This window comes from Bufo gargarizans, chromosome 2 (assembly GCF_014858855.1).
Source record: "Bufo gargarizans isolate SCDJY-AF-19 chromosome 2, ASM1485885v1, whole genome shotgun sequence".
NCBI classification, from domain to species: Eukaryota; Metazoa; Chordata; class Amphibia; order Anura; family Bufonidae; genus Bufo; species Bufo gargarizans.
In genome coordinates this window covers 491,497,280-491,515,573 of record NC_058081.1, presented here as the reverse complement: position 1 = coordinate 491,515,573, position 18,294 = coordinate 491,497,280, and the positions used below count along the sequence as shown (strand labels likewise).

Below are 18,294 nucleotides of genomic sequence, written 5' to 3'. Positions count from 1 at the left end.
TCCCCAGACTGGTCAATAGCTGAGGATCCTGACTAACTGCCCCCTTTATTAACTCAGAATTCCACTAATATACAGCATATGAAAATTAGTTTTCTAAACTAGACAACCCCTTTAACTAAATTAACTAGTGTGCATAGAACATACATTAATTTAATTGCCATTGTTTTATTTTGCCTTATTAGCATACACACCCAATTTTTGCTTATTAGCAATCTTCTTCAATGTAACAGTCTACTATGTGTAATAGTGTCTAGTGCTAGAACACCATTAGAGGGTTTCTCCAGAATATTAAAGGGGTATTTCAACTACTGACATGTATGGCTTATTCATAGAATACGGTATTCATGAGAGAATGGAAGTCTCCAAATTGCTGATGGTGACAAAAAATGGGAGAATAAGGAGGGATATGGGTACACCAAAAATATCAATGATTGGAATTCCCTTTTAAACCTATAACATTACTATAGGTGCAAAAGTGTCTAGTTGTGGTACATGAAGAAAAAAATAAAAACCACAAATTTCATTTTTGACCATAGGTTGATAATATAGTGGTGACCATTGTAGAAAATCTGGAGTCAATCATACAGTTAAAACATTGTGCATTATAAAAAGAAAGCAAGATTGTAATAGAGGGGATGATGACATAAGATGCGAGGCCACCTTCATCTTTTTGGATTCACTTCTTGACTTGTAACAGAACTCGATTAGGGCAACCAACATAGCCAGTCCCAGGCCACCGATCAGGATATAGAAGACTCCAGCGACATTGCTGAGGCTTAGTGCACTTGTTTTATCCTAGAACCAGTGACAGAAGATAGGAAAAGGGAAAGAGGAAGGGGAAGAATGTGTTATTAGTGCACCAAATATGTTGAAGACGTCCTCAAGCTTCCTGAGCAACCTATGCCCCCATTCTTAAATGTCATTGACCATGTCAACAAGCCAAAACATACATCAGGCAACACCACCAGGCACCTTTATGCCTACTAGAACTGGCAATAGAGGTGTTCAGCCTTTTGGATATGGTCTGTATATATAAATTAAGCACATTCTGGAATAATGTTGTGGGGATGGTTTAGCTTAGTCTTTGAATCGAAATTACACAGATTTTTTTTATGACCGTGCAACAATAGTAAATTTGTGTCCGCACAAGAGAGGGAACAGATACTAAATCTTATGCGTGTGTAAATTTGTTGAGCAAAGCAATAAATGCAAAAGGTGATTTACAATTCAAATAAAACATTTCTCAAAATAATCTCAGTTAATTAAGGTTTCTCTTAAGACCTTTCAGGTGAATTTAGAGCAGTGGTTCGCAACTGGTACCATGAAATGCCTACAGTCCCTACAGTCCTAAATGAATTGTCCATTTTAGATTCACTGTGTAAGGAAATATAAAGGAAGTCTAAACATGCAGATTCAAATAATTTTTCGTGAGAAAAGAAAAAGTTTTTGGGAGTGTTTTGACCCAATCATTTCAACTTCTAGTCTTTCTAGTATCTGCCAGCATAATCACCCCTATTAAACAAGACATATTGCCTGGAAGGGCTGATCATGCTTAGTAAAAAATATATTTATTTTCTTTAAAGGTTTAATAATTGTTGAGATAGGTAATTTGCATAAATATACAAATGAATATATTTGGAGAACCAAGGAGCTGGACATAGCGCTAGCAGCACCACTTACATAACACCTCTGTGCTCTCTGTTATTCCCCCTCCCCTATGATTGACAGGGCTAGACCTGTATTGTTGCACCAGCGCTGGGACTCTTTTCATAAGTGTCTTCTTATAAGCATGAAACATTATGTTCTACAAATTTTTTAAATGCATAACTTGTTTGACTTATTCCATGCCACTATTTTTTTTTGAGAATACAGAACCAGAATTTAAAAATATGTTAAATTACTCCTGGTGTTTTACAACTCATACATATAAGAATTGCTAAGTCATTAAATGCATATTGCCCACTATTTCTATTACAAGGAAGAACTTGTAGTAACATCAGAGACAAGGCTTCTATATTTGGCTGATCAGGACCGGGTCCAGTTTGCAGAACTTCTTGGCACCTATATGATTGTCTTTGTGTGTATAGAGAACTTTTGTATTGTGGGACTCATTACTGAAGAAGAACATCAGTTTTGTGTAGAGCATTAATTGAACTCCATGTCCTACTAGCCATGTTTTCAACTTTTTAAAGGCCCCCATACACATTAGTGTAGAGAACGGTGGGTTCAGCCAATAGTCTAATGAGCATGAGGAGTTTCTGACTCTCTCATGACAGGTGATGTCTAGAGAGAGAAGGATTGAGTAAAATGAATTTTCGCCTGGTCCTTTTGTTGTCACGACCATGTTTATGGCCGTGACTTCTTGGGAGCCGCATACAGTTGCCCGCGGTTTGGGTTGTAGTGTCAACCGCAGCTGGAGGCATAATGTTGTTGGCCTCAGGTGTGGTTGCCGCAGACAACAGGTATGTGTGCGGTTCCCTTGGAGTTTGTGTGCGTGTATGTATGCACTGTTGTATGTCTGTATGCACTCTGTTTTGTGTTTGGTGTGCACTGACATCCTTCCCTTCACTGTGGCTGTCCGTGGCAACTTTTGGTTGATGTGTACATGTGGTGGCAGTGTCCCGGCCTTCGGGCTGACTCCCAGGACATGGATGCCACCCATGTCGTTGCCTGCGGCAACAGCCACAGTGTGTACTTGGATTTGGACACTTCCCCTTTAAGTTGTGTTTTCCCTTCTGTGGTTTTTGAAGGATTAACTCCCTTTCTGTGTGTGTGAGTCACGGGGTGTGTCTGATTGTTGGGTGTGGCCTCTTGGCCCTATATAGCCTCAGTTGTAGGCAGTAGCCAGAGAGGGTGCTTCAGCCATGCTGACTGGAGACATCCTCCTGGTTACTTACCAACTGCTAGTGGGGGCCATCCTTCTGGTCATAAGCAAAAATAATGTCGTTTGGTGTTTTGAAGATGTGTTTTGTCTTTATGCTTTTTTATTGCACCTATGGTCCTGGGTTCCCGTGTGATGTGTGTCGTGTGCTGAGTCCTGTTGTTTGTGGATAGCAGTACTTCCACATGGGTTCCAGGCTTTGTGTCTGTGGCAGGTGAGTGTTATGTTTGTGGCAAGTACCTGCCATAGGTTGTATTTGTTCTTCCTTCCTTGCAGCTTGGCCAGTGAGACTCCTGTTCCTCCGCATCCAGAAGGAACAGGTTGTCTTACCTTGACTCCTAGCCCAGGGACCGGTCGGAGGGTGAGTTAGGGCTCCGAGGTTCCTGAGCATGGGTCCTCCTACCTTAAAGGTCGGCCCATGCAGCTAGGAGTTAGGGTCAGGTTAGGGACGCGATAGGAGGTGACCTGCTCCCTAATTCTGTGGTCCTGGCCGAGCAGCGACCATCTTCCACCATCGCACGGCTGAGGGTTTTCCCCATCCTCAGCTGTGACATTTGTTCTTCCAAGAGATAAGCCACTGCCAGAAATGTCTGCCGGCCACTTTCTCCTCTCACCCCATTGAATACAATTGCATGTTTGGCCAAACCAAATGTGTATGTCTTTGGGAAAAGTCGGGTGAGATAACTGTCAGCGAAACAATGCTTCAAACAACAGCTATTGAATGTGTGTGGGGGGCCTTTACACTCTTGATATTTTTGTTTTTCTAAAATCCTATACTATAGCTTGTTTGGTTATCTTTCTGAGTTACCATATCTTTACTGTTATGGATTTTCAGCTCCACTAACTTTTCCTCATTATTTATTGTCCCACTATCTCTATTGCTTCTGGTACTATCTTTTATTTCATATTATCTTTGCACTTCTTTCTGTCTGAAACCTACCATATACTATATCTCAAATAGGTTTTTTTCCCTTTTCTGGTATGGTTATTTACTACCCAACCTTTTATATTTAAAGTGCTTGTCAATCTAGCAATATCTGCATATTAATATCCATTCTATTCTATTTTGTCCAGGTTTTTTCACACCTCTCCTACCCTTGTATTAAAACCCCCCTTAGATGACTTGTAGTACATGAATGACTATAACAGATAACATCATTGTTCAAAGCATATCACTGGTTGGGTGACTCAGTAACATCATCGCTTTGCAGATGTAATCAAGACGTGGCAGGTTTTATTATACCGGTGGCATGGTAATGGTGTAAAATGTGCATGTTAACTATATTTCTGTGGGTTCTTTTTTTCTTACCCTATCGAAGCCTCTTGAGAGTTCATTTTAAGGGTTGTAACAAATTGTTGGTTTCAGTTGCAAACCATTGACTCATCCATCTTTTTATTAAGGGACATGACCATCAAAGTCAATATGCACTTTCTAGCACCAATAACTGAGGTCATAATGTATATTTGAATCAAATGACCATGTCAAAAAGGCTTGGCATCTGCCATAAAAACAGTCTGCATTACACCATTTCAATATTTGGACATTCTTCTACCTCCCACCACATCATTGCATTGCACAGCCCCAAAACCCACCTCCCTCCAGAATATATTAGCTTTGACTTTAAGCATGCACCCAATGCTGCCCAGTGATTACAGTAGTCCCACCATTGCTATTTTCAGGGCCTTTATTATATGAGCAAAAAATGTAGCAGAATCTGGTGATTTGATGTGTGTTTGTGAAGGGCTATGAGTTTATGAATGAGTCACCTATAGTATTGTTAATCTTATTATTAGTCGTTTTACTCCTTTAATGATCAACCTTTCCCTTTTTATAGCATTAATATAAAGCTAAAGTAACAATACTATGTGATTTTTTTTATAAACCCGATATATTTCTGTAGAGTGATTTCTGTTGACTCCGATTCAACATGCAATGTGAAAATATTCTTCTTGTGAATGCTTACGACCTGAAGAAATGAAAAAATATATTTTGATCTTTTTGAGCTAACACAAGAACATGAAAATAGGACTAAAGCACATAAAATAATAATGATACTAATAGAACAAAAAGTTAAAATAATATTTATTAGTTTGTATTACACGTGTTTACCTAGGAATAGTCTGATTACAGCAAAGTGTAAAGAAAAAGACAATAGTGGGGGTCATTTGCAATAGGTAAAACTTACAGTAGCTTAGAACACTTTCAGATGGTACTTAGAGTTCCTCTGCTACACTGGATCTCATGATACATAGAATATTGTGTACAGTTTTGGCTGCCTGGGTATCAGAATGCCGAAGGCAGCATATTATAGAGCAGGAGGAACTGAGCAGATTGATATACAGTTTTATGGCAAATGATTACTCAAAATGTGTAATTTATTCATTTACTTCTCTGTTCTTTCTGAGCTCAGTAGCCAGGAAGGACAGTTCTATAAGTAATTGACAGCCTTCTCTAGTGTAGGTGTGCATACATACATAGCTGTCAATCATTGATAAGCTCACCCACTTGGCTACTCAAATCAAAAATAAGGAGCACTGGAGCTAAAATTGTGCAATAACTTCCTGTTGCAATTGACCCCCAAAATCTGGCTTGTGTTTCAAGTGATATGTTATACTAGACAAAACGCAGAGCGAGTAAAGAAATCTGATTGGTTGGGCAACAGCCCCACTTTTGGTCTGGATTTGTTTCTCATAGATTTAGTCCATTTTTATAAACACAAATTCATCAAATGTATTACTTAGAATCCACAATAACCAAGTTAGATAGGCGGCCCATGTCCATCTCGCTGCTCCGCTAATTTTAGTAGAAACATTATTCATTAATATACTATTAATTCCATTTTTGCCCTCACTACTGTACTGACCTTTCTTGGTCTGCCCGGATCTTAGCCTGCTCACCGACTAGGAGTATTGCCTGACCCTTTGGTGCTTTATGTAGGTTGGCTGCCAACTACACTGGGACTATTCCAAGAGGTAGCGGCCTGGTGGGTCCCCTGCAGTGTAGGCCAGATCCCTGTATAGGGGTTAAAGGGTGAATACTAGGGGATTTCCAGGATAACACCCATAGGACCATCCCAAAGTGAAACCCATTAGTTGGTACAGTGGTTCCACACTCATTGCCCATTACAAACCATTATATTGTGATATATTCCTAGTGGTCACATGAGATATTAAATTGTAGGAACTAAGACTACTGGACTTTTCCAATCAATTGCTTCCAACCTATCCAAATGGTTCTATCAAGAACAATGAAAAAGTTACACATGGTTCTAATACAATTGCCTTTCTTGAACGAAACCTATCTGTACAATGGCACTTAAATGCAGAAAACAATAAAATATTACTGCCTCCCTTCAGACCTAATGCCAGGACTCACTATATAAAATAGTTATTGTATAGTCAATAGAAAGATTTTTTGACTATTGATAATCAAACTTTGAATCAGTCCTCACTAGTGAGGCGCATTACAGTCCTGCCGTCAGTGTCGGACTCGGGTTCCTAGGACCCATGACAGAAAATTATTCTTGAGGCTCAATCCTATATCATCAATAAAGTTTAATGGGTTTTGAATCACAGAAATGGATCCTAGTGGAAGGCTATTCACTCCAAAGGCAGCCAAATTGAATTTTTCTCCCGGATCTTTGGGGCCCACTATCGTATCAGAGTTTGGGCCCACCACAGGATCCTTCGGTACTCTGTTGGACCAGTCTGACCCTGCCTGCTGACATTGACATAATGTTTTTCTTTTTATACAGGTTGTTCATCTAGAATACATTTTCCTACAGAAGTTCACTTTTAACTTTCTTGTTGTAGAAGAAGTGGCTGGATCATGGCAAGGTAAGTACTGTATTTTAAACACTGCTGGCACTGTGGCTATTATTAGCAACACTGTGGCTGATTTTGGGGCATTTTGGTTAGCACTACCATATCACATGAAACACAATTCAAGTCAACATTAAAATATATTGAAAATGAATTGAATAATTAAAAATAAAAATAAAAACACTATGGACGAAACTTGAGATATCGTGAAAACTGCATTATTAGGGTCCATTCACACGTCCGTAAATGTTTTGCGTATCCGCAAAACACGGACACCTGCAATGTGCCATCCGCAATTTGCGGACCGCACATCATAGACACTGTAATAGAAAATGCCTTTTCTGGTCCGCAATTGCGGACAAGAATAGGACATGTTCTATTTTTTTCAGAAACTGAATTGCAGATCCTGAATAAACAGATCCCGAAAAAACGGGTGTGGATCCCGAAAATGCGGATGCGGATCCTGAAAATGCGTATTCGCATCTGTTCCAGCCCTATTGAAAGTGAATGGGTCCGCAAATTGCGGAACGAATGCGGACCCAAATTACGGACGTGTGAATGGACCCTTACACTATCACCTGCATTTAACACATCATCCTATTTCGGTACACTCACTATTTTATGACTTCAACTTTAAACAAATAATTGTCATTATTACTTTTGTTATTATTATTTATATTTTTCATTTTACTTTTTAAGCCGTGGGTTTATCAAAAGCTTTCCTCATTGTTATAGTAGGGAAACTACTGCATAGAGTTCTAGCATAGCATTCAGGATGGCTTCCTTCTCATACAACATAGCGGTGGGTGACCTTAAGACATAGGGGGGTGAGTGCTGATATGAATGTTTGTAATCCAAGGCTAATAAAAGTAATAATATATGCAATCAGATAAATAGCTACATTTGGGAGATTTTTGGCATGGGCTGGCTAACATATATTGTGATGATGCTAGGGCTGTGGGTTTGGTGGGCAAATCAATTGGCAATTATTGATAATTTTTTATTTCTGTAGTTTTTTTTTATAATAAAATGGATTTTACACATTGAAGCAGATTATTTTACAGATGTTTTATAATATGAATTGTAGGATCACAACGCTCTAGAGATATGATAAATTAATGTTTAGACTTGGAGTAGTCAAAAGTCCACTTGTTCGAGATAATTCAAATTCTTGGATAGGCCCTCCAATAGCCTTGTCCTCTACCGCTGAGGACAGTGATTGCTTGCTGGGGTCACAGGTTGTACTGTATGTCACTGCACATGTTACAATGTTGGTGGTATGAACAGTGACATGCAGGTGTACAGCAGATGATGCCTAAAATCATGTGCTGTTGGTCACTAAGGACAGTGATTTCTGCTGCAGTCATGTGCTGTATATCGGCAAGTCACCGCTGCAGTTTGTAAACAAGCAGAGGAATGAGGACCAGCGGTGCAGAGAGCGGCACTAGATAATTGGTGAGTATTACATGAGTTTTTATTTTAGGCAATTGAAGGGATTATCTGTCATTTTTAATTATCTCAGAGAGAGAGAGTTCTATTAAAAATTTTGGGTAGTAAATACTACTACACTAAATAAAGTTAACAGGAATGCAGTACATAGAAGTATATTTAAAGATTTGCATACTATGAAGGGATATGTACATAACTCATTATGTGCTAGTATTTTGGAAATTACAATTGCATAAATTACCATTTTATATCTAGGATTAGAAATTATCTATTTTTTTTTTAACAGAGGCAATGTCTAGAAAAGCAGATCTTTAATTTAGCATCTTGAATGGTATGTCAGTATTTAAAGTATAACATCATAAAGAGTTTTAGCCAAAAGCATTAAAATAAGAATAAACATTAAAATAGGAAAATTGTAATTCAGATTTTGGTATTTAAGGATATCTTTAAATCTGAATTAAACAGATGTTTAAAAAAAAAAAAATGTGACATACATTGGTGGTAAAAATTACAAAAATAAATAAATAAAATAAAATAGGATTTTGGTAAAAGTGTATGTATATGTTATTTTTGTATGTGTGATTTAGCATATTTTTGTAATGCACTGTATGCTATTGGTATATATTAATCTGTCTGTCTGTCTAAATATATACATATGTTGTAGATGATATTTTGTCCAAATGATAATGCAGTAAAAAGTTGGAAATGGTTTATGGGACAAAAAACTATATAGAATTTTTTTAATTTTTTAATTACAAAAAATAATTACAAATGTTTATTTTTGAAAAATTATTTCACTGAAAAGGTGTGCCTTCTCTTTTTATTAATATATTTTGTAGCGCAATGTATATGACCATGTACAGTGTTTTTAGCAAGCCGACATGTTAATATTAGATACTATATATCACAAATGTGTCTTTTGTAGTGGGTTAAATATTTACATGGATCGAATTGTTGACAAGAACCTTAAAAAAACACATGGCTTACTATGTTAAACGTATGGAAGAAAAAAAAAAGACTGTGTTAACCATTAAGTAGGCCCCTGCAGTATCACGTGATCATTGGTGGGAACTCTGTTATGGGCGTGACTAACCTTACTTCCGGAGTCTTTGCTTCCACATTCCCCTTTATCGTACCACCATTTGCTTTTCAGCTTGTCTAAGACGCCTTGCTCACTGAGTTTCAATACCGCTAGGTTTACAGCACCTCTTCAAACCATGGGAAATAACATAAATAACATCACCAATGTTATTTTATGTTATTCAGTAGCATAGCAACATTTCATTGAGGCATTCATTGACGTATGCGTGAACCATGACAAAGTGATACACTTCAATACTCTATCAAGCGCCCCCACCCTTACCCTCCATCCCCTAGTACCCATTTCTCCCCTCTCTTCCAGCCAAGCCAGACGAGTATTAACTATATCACTTTGAGTAACCAGCAACACCCGTCCCTTGCCTGTGGATGAGCCACTTTCTTGCACCCGGTGACTTAGTTGCTTACTTTCTTCTTGCTTGGCTTAAGACAACTGAGGCAAATATTAAGTCCATACAGTGAAAAGTGGGGATCCAATATGGTAGGATTTTGACATTGCGTTTTGTCAATATGAATTTTTAACTAGAAACAGTTTGACTTAAGTTTAATGTGTTCGATATATCTGATTATTCCATAAATACCTATTATAAAAACACATTTAGCACATAAGCTTTTTGAAGTATGATTGCAACTACTTACATTACATCCAGAGTCTTCTAGGATAACATTTTTGTATATTTCTTCCACAATATCTGTATTTAATTGTGTCACTTGCCTAATTTGCTTTACTGTATTTTTCCATGCAAGCCTTAGTAGAATAGCACCGGGGCCTTGGCATAAAAGGTGTACAGGGCAGTTGCTGGTTACTATCATGCTGTTTTGTTACCCGCTAGTTTGTTCTTACTGGGGCTGACCTTGGAATCACCTCCCCCGCTGCCGCATTCTCCCTTGTCGTACCACCATTTGTTTTTCAATTTGTCCAAAAGCCCCTGCTCGTTCAGTTTTAATACTGCCAGGTTTACTGGATTTCTTTAAAAATGAATAGATAACACTTGATAAGTTACAGCTTGAGAAATCACTCATGAGGTCATGAGACAAAGGATAGGTGAACCAGCTGCAAGTTTCATCCTATACCACCATATGCCCCCATACCTACTCCAGCTCCGTCACCGCAGTGCATGCAGGTCTTCAAGAAAATGGAATCTTATATTTGTATATACTGTGACTAAAATGTACATCTCAAATATGTTTACCAGATCTGCAATGTAAATGCAGGCAAGCGTATTGACATGCTGAGCAGCAGTAGTTTTACAGCCATGCATGTGAACCCATTATGATGCAGCCATATACAGCCAGGGTGCTACCAAGAAATAAATGATAGACTCAGTAGTGTTATTTTCCTTTTACCTTATATTAAATAGTGGCTAATAATAAAAGCAGGCTCAAGACTAGATATATGTTATATATGTTGGCCCTTAGGTGACCGAGTCACAATTGGTGCTTTGTCTACCTCTTCCTAAGCTTGATATAGCATATATAATGTTTACCCAGATCACTCTGGGCACTCTAAATCCTGTGGACTTGCTGCTAACACCAACCCTGATATATATATATATATATATATATATATATATATATAGAGCCTAGTAGAGAGGTTCATAGGTCCCAATCCATCTCATGCCAAGGAGGGGACCAGTGGTGGACCTCCATCATGGAACCGTATGTAGAGCCACCATACTGTTTCAGAATCTCATCATATCACATGAGTCACATCCTACTCAGAGGTCCCATGGTATTACCCAAGGAAATCAACTGGACTAAGTCACCATTTTGCAAGAGAAGTATGGCTTGTTGCCATGTCTGCATTCAATTTAATATGTGGTTTTGAACTAAATGTAACTAGAGGTCCATAGCAATGTGTGTGTTTTCTGAACTACAAACTTAAAGTCACAAAATATTCAATTAATTGTTAACGGTTGGGTCAAATATCTATTTGTAGGCAACTACACATAGTATATATGAATACATGTTGCTAATGTATACATTTTAAATAACCTTTCTTTTGAAACCCCTAATCATCAGTAACTATAAGGCAGGTTAGGCTACTTTCACACTGGTGTTTTGGCTTTCCATTTGTGAGATCGTTCAGGGCTCTCACAAGCGGTCCAAAATGGATCAGTTTTGCCCTTATGCATACTGAATGGAAAAGGATCTGCTCAAAATGCCTCAGTTTTCCTCCGTTCTGTCTCCATTCCGCTTTGGAAGCGGACAACAAAACGCTGCTTGATGAAACTGAGCCAAACGGATCCGTTCTGACACACAATGTAAGTCAATGGGGACGGATCAGTTTTCTTTGACACAATCTGGCACAATAGAAAACTGATCCGTCCTCCATTGACTTTGAATGGTGTTCAAGACGGATCCGTCTTGGCTAAGTTAAAGATAATATAAGCAGATCCGTTCTGAACGGATGCATGCGGTTGTATTATCTGAACAGAGCCATCTGTGCAGATCCATGACGGATCTGCACCAAACGCGAGTTTGAAAGTAGCCTTACCCACTTACCATTGTTAAGAACCTTATTATTTATTGTTATGTAAAAAAGTAAACTATATAGTTACCCTTACAGTTCCAGAAGGGCTGTCACTCAATTTCCTAAGGCAAATTAGGTAAATCTGTCTCACAGGGAAAAAAGTGATCTGCGGGCAATAGTGGATTGAACAGTTGGGCATGTCTGATTGCCTATGGCTTGGGAGGGCCCACAACCACATGGATTTTTAGAGCACTGCTTAAGGTTGAAGTACAGGGCCTCTGTAAACAGAAATACATGCAAATGATGAGTTAAAATGCATTTTTTAAAGCTGTTTTCTAGGATCCAGAAATGTATGACCCATTCTCAGGCTAGGTCATCAATATCAGATTGGTGGGAACCCCCACCAATCAGCTGTTCCCTGCAACCTCCACTTTGGGGATAAGTCATCAATATCTGGTGGCCAGAAAACCCCTTAATCTAAGTTAAATGTAACATGGCTATAGTGGTTGGTCAGGGGCCCATAACCGATAGTGTCTGTGTAGGTAGATCTACACTACACTCAGTGCTCTAGGAGAAAGGAAAGACAACCCCTTTGGTAATTGTGTTAATGGTCATATTGTTTCTTACCTACCTTTTCTAGAAACATATTGATTATTTTGTATGTGACCTTCCTGAGAACACATTAATTTACAGTGCTAATGTACAAATTAATGGTGAATTCAGCTAAAATAATTTCTCTAAACATGACTTTTATTATAACATAGCCACTGTTAACCTTAGTGACGGAGCTGCAGCCTTACTGCACTGAGCAGTAGCAAAAGGGAAAACAATTGCGGCATTTTAATTGCAGTTTAATAGGAGGAAGCAGGATGGATCTTGCAGTGGGAGAAAAATAATTATGTGAAAACCAATTACTGGACAATGGTAATGGTCAACTTCAATATTGACCATCATGTTCTTTTAAGACTTCCATGTTATCCTTGTTCCTTGGCAGCGGGGGGCTGGGATAAGGTGTGTCATATTTTGGAAAGCATATAGGGAAGAAATAGAGATTAAACTGGATCACCAATCCTTCTGAGTGATTCTCTAATGACACAGAACACACATACACAGACCAAACCTTTAGCAATGTGCCTAAGGCTGTAACAAGTGGAACATATGAGATATGAATGTGGGTAACAGGGCTTCTGGCTCAGGATAGGTGACAAGCCCTGTCAGCCATGCTGTGGATGAAGGTAGGATGAGTGGGATGGAGAAAAGTCTTATTTAAAGTTTTTTTTTAAATATATAATTTACTTTGGTTAAAATGGTTTGACAACTCTATAAATACTGATACTTGACAAAGTTGGCCGTTGAACTAGGTGGTTTCCAAGTTAACTTTTAAACTTCTTATTAGTTATTAGTTTCCAAGTTTAAACTTCTTATTATATTAGGCATCTATAAAGAACCCAACTGGTAAGGAAAACTGTGATTTAACAAAATATAATGAATCATGAAGTTTGGATGCAAACCCAATCAACCCCATGTAAAAATAGGGACTAATAGGCAATTTGTTAAATAACCTAAAGTAAGAAATTGAGAAATGAGTGCTCTAGTGTAATTTTCAGAAGGTTGTTGTCAGTGTTAGACCTGGAGGAACCTGTTATCTTGTCTCAGCTTTGGCCCACCACAGTGGATCCAATAAATGCTTCTCCTATAGGCCTTTTTGTCCCTGAAAAGACACATAGTGATCAAAGTCTCATAGTTATCTGGATGCATCAGTTCTTCTACAGTATATCTGCATAATTCCATATTAATTCAAATCTAGGTAGTCACGATTCATTCACATAATTGTGACATCTTGTATTGCAACCTTGACTATCCTCGTTGGCTTATTACTTCTGTTCATTTTCCGCCATTACACATATGAGTGTGCAAAGAAGAGAGGGAAGGACATAGTGTCATAATGTCATCATCATCTTGGAGATGATGATAATTTTTAACTTTTCTACTCAAATGGGCTAGAAGGTTACTGTGGAGATCAAAACTCTGTTTAATTATCCTAAATTAGTGGGGATGTGCCAACTATAGTAAGGTTGGATTCACATATACTGTATGTCAGTTGTTTTACCCTCCATTGGGACACAATAGATTACATTATTAATGTACTTTGTACACTAACCTTACATTCAGAACTGGATAGAAAAATGGTCCATGCTACATTTTTCTGGGAGACATCTCGCATTATAAATTTGGTACTCAGTGCCTGAAAGGATTCCATGGAAATCCATGGGATCAATTCTGGCATCAGAAATAACGACTACTGGAAATAGCTGGATTGCAGAGTTGGTCGGCACTCAGTGTGGAGCATGTGGGTAAGCAGATCTGGGGGCAATAGACAGAAAATTGCAGCACTCATTTCTTCTTACTCTTTATATAATAGTCAAAAATCATATAACTGCAGTTTGCATTTCAGCCCATCCCAGATTTGTAGATGTATATAGAATTCACAAGTAAAGAATTCACTAGTAAATTCACTAGTAAAGAATCAATTTGACTAATTCAAGATTTGAGGAAAGCAGAGTCATGGAGGCTTAGTATATGAGAGATTTTGTTCTTGTTGTACTGTACAAAAAAAAAATAACATTATCTGAAAATAGGTCTGCTCTACACGTAACATTTACAACATTTCTCTTAAATCGTTTGCACACATTTCATGTTTTTTTTCTGCTGCAGCAAGACAGTTTATGTGGTATGGCCTCAGGCTATGAACATTTCTTGTGAGTAAAAACAGAACAAGGACATGTGTCTCCAAAATGTATGGGGCTGCATCCTACATGTAGAAGAATATGTTTTGTGTCAAGTGGAGAAAATAAATTTGCATTCCCTTCTTGATATTCTAAAACTAATTAGTAATAGATGGTGTAGAGGTAGCAGACACACCAGGTCCCAGGTGCTTGAGTAACCCTGAAGTCCTCTGCACTGAACAAGACACATAGCATTATGATTGGCACGCGGTACTTGTTACAGATTTTGCATTGAAACCCATGATCTATACAGTATGTAGACATGAATAAGTTTGGGCACTTCTGGTCAAAAGTATTGTTACTATTAGATATGAGTGAATCGAAGTTGACGAAGTGGAATTCGATCTGAATTTCAGTAAAAATTTGGTGCGCACTGAATCTGAATTTCATCACGCTTCGTGGTAACAAATAACATTTTTTTAAATGACTGCTGCATGTGTTAGGGCATGGAGCAAGGAACTTTGGGAACGAGGGATCACCCACAACGCCATGCATGCAGCCAATCAGCAGCCAGCCCTGTGATGTCACAGCCCTGTAAATAGCCTCAGCCATCTTGGATTCAGCCATTTTCCAGTGTACTTAGTGCAGGGAGAGACGTCAGCAGGTGCTAGGGACAGTGTTAGGAAAGACTTGAAAACTTATATTTTGCTGTATAGAAGTTCAGGGAAAGGATAGGTAGGAATCATTACACAGTATTGAAGTAGAACAGGGTTCAGTAGGGGAGTTTACAGTCTGGGTAATAGGAACAATCCTATTGCACCTTGCTGCACTGACTGTGGATCCAAATTGCCATTATACAGCTCTGTAATTCCAGCAAACAGTTCTTGTTATTGGTGTGCAATTGCTGTTTGATACAGCCATTAACAGGGTTTATTACAAGGAAATATTTCTACGTCTTATTTGCCCTTGTGCAGTTATACTTTCTAAAGCATTTTTTTGCTTGTAAAAAAGGGCTTATTAGCTATTGTGTGGTGAAGTGAGAAAAGTATAGCCCTTTTTGGTGTGTATTAGTGTAAAAAAAAAAATATATTATTTGCCGTTCAGCGGTGCAGTTATATGTTCTGAAGCCCTTTTTGGCGTGTATTAGTGGCAAAAAAAATATATATTATTTGCCACTCAGCGGTGCAGTTATATGTTCTGAAGCCCTTTTTGGCGTGTATTAGTGGCAAAAAAATATATATTATTTGCCACTCAGCGGTGCAGTTATATGTTCTAAAGCCCTTTTTGGCGTGTATTAGTGGCAAAAAAATATATTATTTGCCATTAAGCGGTGTGTTATATGTTCTAAAGCCTTTTGTGGAGTGTATTAGTGGAAAAATTAAAGGTTCTTTTTGCCGTTCAGCAGTGCAGTTATATGTTCTAAAGCCCTTTTTGGAGTTTATTAGTGGCAAAAAAAAACTGTATTTGCCGTTGTGTGGTGAAGTTAGAAAATTACAGCCCTTTTTGGCGTGTATTAGTGGAAAAAAAAATATATTATTTGCTGTTCAGCGGTGCAGTTATATGTTGGCACCACGGCCCTGCGTCAACATATGCAGAGTCACCATAAAGTGGCCTGGGAGAACCATGGCTCTGATGTGGTGGTCCAGCCTGCCGCAGAAACCGCTGCATCATCCAGTGGCACGCACCCAGTTTCAGGCAATCAAGGCTCCACCACCTCAGCCTAATGGAGCTGTCTGTCCTTCCCATCATCTGCTGGTCCTGATGCTCCTGCTCCTCCTCCTATTCCTAGTCAGTTATTCCATCAGCAATCGCTCACCTAAGCGATTGCCAAGAGACAACAGTATGCATGCACTCATCCAACGTCGCAGAAGCTGAATGTGATCCTGGCCAAGTTGCGGGTGCTGCAGTCCCTCCCTTTTAAAGTGGTGGAGGTGTAGAGTCCCAAGTCATCATTTCTTTGCCAAAAAGGCAGTAACAGCCCTGCACACGTATGTAGAACAGAAGGTGGGCCAGTCCTTGAGCCTGTTGGTGTCTGCCAAAGTGGACGGCAGCACCGACGTGTGGAGCTGTAACTACGGCCAGAGACAATACATGTCCTTTATGGCCCACTAGGTGAATGTGGTTCCTGCACAGCCACACCAGCAACTTGGCCAGGTGATGCAACTTCCACCTCCACGTTCTCACGCCGTTGGTCCTGCGACAATGTCTGCCTCTGCCTCCTCATCCTCCACCATGTCCTCAGCCTCCACTGCAGAAACAATTCACAGTGCTCCTACAGCATACCAACTGTGCAGGGCACGGCGGTGTCACACTGTTCTGCACCTCATTTGCCTCTGTGAACGGAGTCACATCAAGAAATCGAATCCTGGCTTTCTCCACAACAACTCAAAATCAAAAACAAGGTGACCGACAATGGAAAGAACATGGTGTCGGCGCTGCATCAAGGAGGGCTTAGCCATGTGCCCTGCATAGCATACTTGTTTATTCTGTTTTTCAAGAGGTTCCGGAAATCTTCCACCCATCTGCAAATCCTAAAAATGCCCAGGAAACTTTGCATGCACTTCAGCCACTCGTACACCGCAAAGCACACCCTCCTTGAGCTTGCAACAGCAGAACAGCATCCCCCAACATAGGCTGATAGGCGACGTTTCCACCCGCTGGAATGCCACCCTCCATAGATAGGACTATACGAACAGAGAAAGGCCATAAACGATTTCTTGATTATCCAAGTGGACAGGAGTACTCCCCTGTGTAACTTCGATGTCAGCCAGTGGGAGATCATGCGTGACTCCTGACGTTTGCTCAGGCCCTTTGAGGAGGCCAAGTTATTTATCAGTCGCCAGGACTATGGGATGAACAACGTCATTCCACTGCTTCATGTCCTGGAACAGATTCTGGTAAATCTGGCTGGTCAGGGGACTAGAGATGTGGCGCCTAGATCTCACGGCCACATTAGCCCTCTGGGGGATGAACTGGAGGAGGAGGACATTGGAGCACAAGCAATGTGTAGCAAAATGGGTTTTTCTACACAGGTGACAGGAGGGGAAGAGCAGGAGCAGCCAGAGGAGCTACAGGGCGATGAGGAAGACAAGGCAGAGGACACAGACACACCGTGGCAGTATGCAGTGGAGATGGAGACAGGGAGTCCCTCAAAGTGACTTGCACAAATGGCCCAATGCATGCTCACTTGCTTGTGTAGTGACAGCCGAATTGTCACCATTCGGCAGAGGGATGACTTCTGGCTCTCCACTTTGTTGAACCATCGCTATCGGTGGGGCCTTTTTTACACCCCCTGAGAGGGAGGACAAGCTGATCTACTAAAGAGACATCCTATGTAGTCAGTTGGCCGCTGCCTATCTGCGCCATCATGCATCATCTCGTAGGTCTGACTGGGGGGGCCAGTTGCGCTTACGTTCTTCTGCCATGGCTGCTGTGGCAGGGTGGTTGGGTAGGAGCAGTTCCAGCTCCATCAGCTGCAACTTGAGTCTAGAATCGCTGATAAGCAGCTTTCTTCACCCGCCTAGTGAATAAACTACTCACCACCAGCAGCAGCAGCTGGAGCAGGTGGTGGCATACTTGGAAAGCACCCTGCCACGCCACATTGAAGATCCGCTGGACTACTATGCAGCCAAACTGGATTTGTGGCTGCAACTGGCAGAGTTTGCCCTGCAAAAGCTGTCCTGCCTGGCCAGTAGTGTGACAACAGAGCGGGTGTTTAGTCCGGCGGGGGGCCATAGTTACCCCAAGAAGAACTCACCAGTCCACCCAAAATGTGGAGAGACTGACCTTTGTCAAGATGAATCAGGGGTGGATCAGCCAGGATTTCCACCCACCAATGCCTGATG

The 18,294-nt window shown here is 40.0% G+C and overlaps 1 protein-coding gene across 4 annotated transcripts in view; it reads right to left on the bottom strand.

Annotated features, from left to right (window-relative positions):
* The window catches only part of GRIA1 (glutamate ionotropic receptor AMPA type subunit 1), a 294,490-nt gene that overhangs the window by 2,750 nt on the left and 273,446 nt on the right, over positions 1-18,294 (bottom strand). For 3 of the 4 annotated variants that reach the window (XM_044277881.1, XM_044277882.1, XM_044277884.1), the window contains 2 exons: positions 10,105-10,219; positions 661-795 (listed from right to left, as the gene is read on the bottom strand). In XM_044277881.1, the coding sequence (XP_044133816.1) occupies positions 661-795; positions 10,105-10,219 (250 nt within the window). Of the gene's footprint in view, positions 1-660; positions 796-9,245; positions 9,361-10,104; positions 10,220-18,294 lie in introns of all 4 variants that reach the window. The other variant, XM_044277880.1, reaches the window with a different exon arrangement.